The following is a 7,763-nucleotide window of genomic DNA, read 5'->3' as shown; positions in this document are numbered from 1 at the left end:
AGCCTCAGTAATTCTGTGATTCTGTGAATAAGGTAATAAACCACAAACCCCAGTGCTTTCACTGAAGTTATTTATTAACTGAAAACATTTTTCCATCACAGTTTCAACATCAACAAATTGCTCAACTATCACAAGTGTAATCAACATAACTGAGGTGTGAGAATTCAAGTGTATCTTTTGTTGAATAATCACAGCTTTTGCTATGAAGACAACTTTAAGATTATTCTGTGCTTGATGGATATAGACCTTACTGACACAGGGATGCTATGCTGGGATCCAAACACAATTCAATCCAGACAAAGGTATTTTTAAAATACAAAATACATACTTTAGTTATGCTTTGTGCTTGTTATCAGGTGTAGAAGTGTTATTTGCTAGAAAAAAGTAAACATTTACTCATTAACAGTGCTATTCTCAGAAAATACATCAGGATTTTAAATGCACCAATGCACCAGATCAGTAACTTTGCAACAAGTAGAGCAGTGGGTTAAAGAATTTTTATCCTCCAAATGCACTGTTCCAAGAAGTACACCCACATTCAAGACTGCACTGCCATACAGCAGAAAATGAGATTAAGAAAAGTTTCCTGCAATTAGTGTAGAAATAGGCCATCTTTTTGTTCTTGACAACAAGCATGTATGCTGCAACGGGTTAACAGTATCAAGTCCTCACTATCTTAAACATATGTTTTTGGTGCACTGGAAATTACTGGAAGGGCAGTAAATATCTTTTAACTGCCTTTCAGCTGGCATGATGCACACACACTCTACTGAGAGATAATGTGCTCCAGACCTACCTGGTCTCAAGTATTACACAAATAGAACCGTAAAAATATTCTGAAATAGTAAGTAGCAGTCAATGCTACCTTATGTGCGCTTTAAAACAAAACCAGGGAACTCAGTTCCAGCTTGCTTCCCTGTCACCCAGCCTCGTGCTATCTGGTACTTCTTTCATAGGCTACATTCATTAACGTATACAAAGAAGAGCTCTCGTGCCTTTATTTATAGTAATTAATGGTAATTATAGTAATTAATGGGTAAAGCCCTGCCAAATAAAGTTAACCAACGCAGGAAACAAAATTTATTCCCCTTAGCTTTAGCAAATAACATTCCGCAATGTTACTTTCCAACTTAAAATTGCATTTTTTTTAAAGTGCTTCTTCTGACTGCCATTAAAATAATGTTTAAACAGCATTGTTTATTTTGTACTAAGGAAACTTCATCTTTTGAAGATGACAAAATAGGGAGGTGATGTGTAGAAGTCGCATCTCTGACCACTTCTATTTAAATCTTTATTAGGTCACAAGTTACCCAAGTTCAAAGGTTTTTAACCTTTCTCCCTAATGGACGTTCGCAGGTATAAGCACAAATCCAAGTCACAAGGCACAAAGCCCATAGGAACGGAACGACTTGCCTGTTTGCAGTCTGTGTGGAGGTGGTGAGTAATATTTCTTTACACACTGAGTGGCATTTGTATCCGCAGCTGCGCTTCTGCCCAGGCTCTTTTCATGTCAGGGAGTTTTGTCACCGTGCCACCACTTGTGCTTCCTTCACACAGACCTTACTTACAGCGTCCCCTTGCGATTCTGCAAGTGGGAGCCTAGCTGTAGCTAAAAACAATTCCTCACCTTTCCTAAGTGTCAGATTAAATTAGAAGTGGCACGCCTGTTTTGAGGAGGTCGTTCTAACGACATTACAAAATGTGTTTACACAAAATTCTAACGGGAGGCTGCCCTCCACACCGACACAGTACAGAGGCAGTAGAACACAAGCTTCCCCTCGCTGTAGGTTACAGTGTGTTTTCATTTTGCAGAAGTCTCCCACGTCCTCCCAGTTACACAGGAATGATCCAAGCATAACAAATGTGCTTTCTTTCCTGCTCCTTACTAATCATGATGGACATTGTGATCACATTGCTGAAAAACTGGACGCATAAAGAACACATAAAAACATATGGCAGCACAGAATACTGTGAATATCTCAGCACACAGAGAATGGGGTTTCTTAGTTTTAAAGAAGGTAGTAGTTGCATTCATACATATTTCTGGCTCAAGAAGCTTATTAAAACTACAGCACTCTTTTCACGCTGTTGGGACAGTGCTTTTTCAAGATTTTTATAAACCTCCAAAGCAGACATATTTTATTTCTAAGTATTCATCGATGCCGTATTTTGAACCTTCTCGCCCTAAGCCAGACTCTTTTACTCCACCAAAAGGACTCTCCACTGAGGAGATTATGCCTTCATTAACACCAACCATTCCAACCTCTAGCTGCTCTGCAACTCTCCAGATCTGAGCTGGATCTTGGGAGTAGAAATATCCTGCCGTGCAGACACAGAGAGACAGGAATGATAATTACAATCAGGAAGAACAATTGCAGAAGACTGTGAAAAAGGCACTTACTGACATGAAAAATCATCACCCAGTAACACTAAAGCTCATAAAACCGCATTTATCTGACAGAGAGCCATACCTGCTAAGCCCACGTTAGCTGCGTTTGCTATAGCAATAGCTTCTGCTTCAGTCTCAAATCTGTCAATATAAAGAGAAAAAATACGAGTGAGGCCTGCAGTTCATCTACTGTCTTACTGACAAGAAGCAGCCTTATCAGAAGTAAGTCAAGATGCATTTTTTCCACAAATGTATTTTAAACTTTTAATTTGATTTTCACTTTGAAACAATTGAGGAATTTCTACCACTTCATTTCAGCTTCAGTGAAGTAGTTAAAATTGCCTTTATCCTCCTGACTGGTAGGTAAAACATTTACTTCACATGGGTTACATCGCCAGTTTCTCCAGCTCCGCTCTCAACTATGACAAAGAACCAACTGCATGTTCCTCCACCACATCCAATTGCTCTAGACAGAGGCAGGGAAGGTTTTAAGGTGAAGAGAGAGCTCTAAGTCACCTTCCACCAGAGAAACTTAGGATCAGCAAATCACATGACAAACTGCAAAGTCCTATCTCCTCCTTCATACCACAAATCACGAAGTGGAAGGTTTTGCTGCTATCTACCTTTGCTTAACTGCTGATACAATTTAAAAGAAAATAATTTTCAAAAAGTTGCAGAGATGCTAAAATAAAGTCAAGAGAGAAATAAAGAAACCACACATGCAAAGTTAAGTTTTCAGATGTGTACCCCAGTCTTGTTCTAAGACTTGTGAGACTGTACAGAAACATCTTTTGGGAAACTGTCATTCAAATCTTACTTATTCAAAATAAAACTTTCACTGGCTTTTTTACTTGCTAATCTGGAAAATGAATAATCTTACTTGATAACTGGTGCTAAAGGGCCAAATGTCTCTTCTTGGGTACAAAGCATTTTTGTTGTAACGTTACTAAGTAATGTTGGCTCAAAGAAATTCTTCCCCAAGCTGTGTCTTTTCCCTCCAGTCACAATAGATGCTCCTTGAGAAACTGCATCATTAATGTGTCTCTCCACCTGAGGGACACAAAACAGAAATCCCCAAGGCAGCATTTAGGAATGAACAATATTGTATTTTCTACTGAAGAAATAATACTTTCCAGTATTAGGTAGAAGATTTTGAAGAGAGGTTTTTACTTGGCAGAAGACCATTTGCAATATTATTTAAAATTCCTTTTTGAATTTTTCTCAGTCTGACAAAATTTTAGAGGGATATAAATTATGAATATGGCCCCAGTCTCACAGATATTAAAACTTCAGCTTCTCTGCTGAAATGAAAAGATTGTATCCAACATGAGAAAAAGTCTTTGCAGGACAAAGAAGTACATCTGGTATTGGTGATCAAGCACTATGAAAACAGAAGTACGTGACTGTCATTTAAAGAGAAACAGTCACTTTTCAAGATGGTACTGGGAAGAAATATAAATCTGAAGTTACTTTATGGATCATAAAAGGGAAAATAAGATGTTAAAAATGAAACCTCTTACTTATACCTTCTCTACTGCTTTTTCATTAATTAACGGCCCTTGGGTAGTTTTTGCATCAAATCCACTTCCCACACGTAGTTCTTTCTCTATAGCTTTAGCAAACTTTTCCACAAATTTGTCATGGATTCCCTTTTGCACCAGGAAACGGTTTGTGCAAACACAGGTCTGAAAACAAACATCAAAAAGAAAACCAAAAAGTAGTTTATTTCATATTTAATCCATCCATTAATTCATTCTGGCCCTCATGCCACAGTATCAGGTTAGGGCAGTGGTTTGTCCTCTGCCTCTTCTTCCTAAGCCTTCCTTCATTCTAAGCCATGCCCTAGCTTTGCCCTTTCTTCCATCACTCCTCTCACTTTAGGAACACAACATAAGCTGTCAGTACGGGTGTGAAACACACCACACTGCTACATTTAAGTTGCTTACACTGGGAAAAGCTTTTGCAACTTCTCTCAACTCTGCTATGTGGATCAAACAAGGTCCAGAACCTGCAAGAAATACCTTCTAATTGTACTGCAGAATGCTGGACTAAGCATCAGAACCTCAAATCACACTCGGCAGTGTGGCATCTTCTTTTCTAACTCCTTCATTAACTGAGTTTATTCCTGGAATTTTTGTTTTAAGTGCTTTCAGTGGCCCACTTGCTTGTGCTTTTGCTCCAATTGCATCCTGCTTTGATTGCAAGGTTACACTTACCTGCCCTGAGTTTCTATACTTAGAAGCAAGGGCTCCAGCAACAGCACGGTCCACGTCGGCGCTATCAAACACTATAAAAGGAGCGTGTCCTCCAAGCTCCATGGAAACCCGTTTCACAGTGCCAGCAGCATGTTTCAGCAGTATCTGCAGGGAGAAGAGACACAGAAATTAGTGCCTCTGTCAGACAGCAGCTGTGGAACCACAGATGGAAGGCCATGAAAAATTTAACTCTGGCAGGGAATTAATCTGCATCTTCTTGATAATGCTAGGCCATCTGTTTTCTCCCATGACAAAAACAAGGACTAATTTCCTTCATTAAAATATTTAGAGATTAAATTCTGTCCAAGAAAGAATGAGAAGGATTTTCATCAACTTAAACACTAATATTGTCACTCTTGTTTGCTTGTTCTTTCCTGGTAATAAAATTTTGATTACTCTTGGAAAATTTTTCCAAGATCTGTCACAGAATTTGGGATTAAGATTTGCTTCGACACCAGACTTTTTCTTCATTCTGCATACAGCCATCCCATAGAATTCTATCATCTTCTAGCCGCAGTGTGCATTTTATTGATTTCATTAGAGATGGTGACAAGATTACTTCTTGACTAAGGTTGACAGGAGATTCAAGGGCCTCACTTCTCTCAACTGCAGCAGCCATCCCTAAATAATACCTTTGAAATTCAATTTTAGTGTTCTTATTAGTATGCTGTTACCCTGTGAAATGAACGAAGAGCATCTTGTACAGAACTGTTGATATTATAATTTAATAAAGGGCAGTTATCCAGAAGTTGGACACAGGCATCCTTCTGTGAAGTACCGATACTAAAGTCGCTAGGCGTATCTCAAGAAATACACAATTATTGGGACAATCTGTGTACAGTAGCCAGAAAAAAAGGTGGCTCTGTATAAACACACTTTGCCCCTCCCTTTCCAGTATAACCACAGCAATAATTTTCAAGGATATTCTATGCACTTATGTACCTTTCCTGTTGCTGTAGAGCCAGTAAAAGATATTTTGGCTACCAGTGGATCAGTGCACAGAACTTCCCCTACACCAGGTGCTTGTTGTCTGGAACAAGGAACAACATTATACACTCCTGCTGGAATTCCAGCCTGGTTTGCAAGCTGCAACAAAAGAAACACAGAATTTGTGTTATCGGCACATTTGGAGGAACAGTCACTTAATGTTTGTTTATTGTTTTGAAGAAATATCTGTAAGTCAACGGGAGCCAACAGTGCACAGCACGACTACGAACAGACACCAGAGTGTCAAGAGAGCAGCTTCGCTCTGCTTTACGCCCGCTGTTGTCGTAAGTAACCAAAGGAAAGATACAAAGATGTTTTGCGTAGCTAAATGGCCATGTCCTCCTTGAGGCTCTAGACACTATTAGAAGCAACTTTCAAAGATTCCTACTAAACTACAATCTCTCTAAAATCGTCAGCCAGCTTGCCCTTTCTTCATGTATGAAGCTGGCCAGAGTTATCTTCAAAGTTCCCCCAACTCCCCATTTACAGCCTCAGCCCACTGCAAGGCACAGCTTGGCAGAGAAGCTCACCTCCCCGAGCGCTAACGCTGACAAAGGGGTGTCCTCTGCGGGCTTCACCACCACCGTACAGCCGGCCGCCAAGGCTGCACCAACCTTCCGCGTAATCATGGCACTGGGGAAATTCCACTAGGACAACACAAAAAAGTACAATCAAGCTTCGGAATATTTCGCCTCCCGTTTTTGCAGAAATACCTGAAATTTTCTGTGAGTAGGTGATAACCTAAACAGACCCACATGATGTGCTTTGACCTACATGGACACTGCAAAGAAGCACTGCCAGCCCAGAAAGAAACAAGTGCAAGGCAGGAATGAAACTTTACAAGGGTGTTTGCCAGGGCTGGGGGAACCATCAGGCCACAGCCCCACGCTGCAGGCTGAGCTGAAAACCTTCCTGTGATTCAGCTGTGCTTACTGGAGTTATAATGGCCGCTGGCTGCTTCAGCACTAGGACTCTTCTGTCTTTTGCAGACGCTGGAATGACATCACCATAAACCCGGCGAGCTTCCTCTGCAAACCACTCCAGAAACGAGGCAGAATACAGGATTTCACCCTGCGCTTCTTTCAGAGGCTTCCCCTTTGATTTAAATCAGATTGAAGAGACACCGTAAGTGGCAGACCAGAGCAATAAAAACACATGCTGGTCATTCTGGAGTTGAGTTTCTTTTCAGAGTACTTTATAATGCCCTATCACATACAGTGCGATCTCCAAAAAGGATTATATGACTGCAGCAGCAACAGTCATGCAGCTTTGATATACCATCACTTTATAGTCATCATTTTATACGTTGTGCCTGGATTCATAGCTGCCCCAGACAAGGGGCCAGAATAGCAAATGCAGCATGTATTTATTTACAAACTCTGCAGTGAGCTGCTCTTACTGTTCTGAAGAAGATACAAGGCATGGCAAAACATTACGAGCTTATGCCAGAACATTTGTTTTAGGGAGTGTTACTTCGGACAGCCTCCAGGTCTGACCCCATGGACTGAATGACCATCAGCAGCCAGGACACCACACCAGCGATATCTTCCAGCATGCTTTTATCCAACAGAGATACCAGTCTGTGATCTCTGTGACACAAAGCACACCGATTCCAACCTGGAGACTTGCTTTAATAGTACCACAGGTTTTCCTGAGTCAGCAAAACTGACAAAACAAACAAACGCATCCACTGTGAGGACGGTGTTTTATGTTGATGGATGCTTTTGCACACCACAAAGCATCGCGTGGGTCTGATTTCTGCTGGGCTGTGAGGTACCACTGTCACGAAAACAACATGCTGTATGTTTGCTGGAAAGAGCAATGTTCGAAATACCACCTATGGGCCTAGGAGGCTGATGTGAGCGCACGCAGCTCTCTTTTTTAAAGAGATTTTAGAAAGAAAAACTAAACACACCCAAGCAGCGCACCCGTGACTACTGGTGAGCCGCACGGGGTGTTTCGCTGGCTCTGGATGTGTTCCCAGATGCACACGGGCCTTTTCCCGGAGTTGGGTGCGTTCTCAGCAGCACACGGGCCTTTCCCCGGCGCTGGGGCGCGCTTGCCGCTCTGGGTGACGGGCCGAGGGCGGGCGCCCCGCTACTCACGTTCTCGGCCGTGATGATGGTGGCCAG

General features: G+C 41.5%; 1 protein-coding gene across 1 annotated transcript; it reads right to left on the bottom strand.

Annotated features, from left to right (window-relative positions):
* Window positions 1-2,040: 2,040 nt before the first annotated feature.
* On the bottom strand, window positions 2,041-7,760 carry ALDH5A1 (aldehyde dehydrogenase 5 family, member A1; the record flags this gene model as incomplete). Its single annotated transcript, XM_009872380.1, has 9 exons — window positions 2,041-2,319; window positions 2,472-2,530; window positions 3,270-3,439; window positions 3,916-4,074; window positions 4,606-4,749; window positions 5,587-5,730; window positions 6,162-6,278; window positions 6,565-6,726; window positions 7,737-7,760. Coding segments are annotated over 9 exons (1,185 nt in total), but the record flags the coding sequence as incomplete, so codon positions are not given.
* Between the last annotated feature and the right edge of the window lie 3 nt (window positions 7,761-7,763).

This window comes from Apaloderma vittatum, unplaced genomic scaffold, assembly GCF_000703405.1.
Source record: "Apaloderma vittatum isolate BGI_N311 unplaced genomic scaffold, ASM70340v1 scaffold45456, whole genome shotgun sequence".
Lineage (NCBI taxonomy): Eukaryota > Metazoa > Chordata > Aves > Trogoniformes > Trogonidae > Apaloderma > Apaloderma vittatum.
This window is presented reverse-complemented; position numbering and strand designations above follow the sequence as displayed.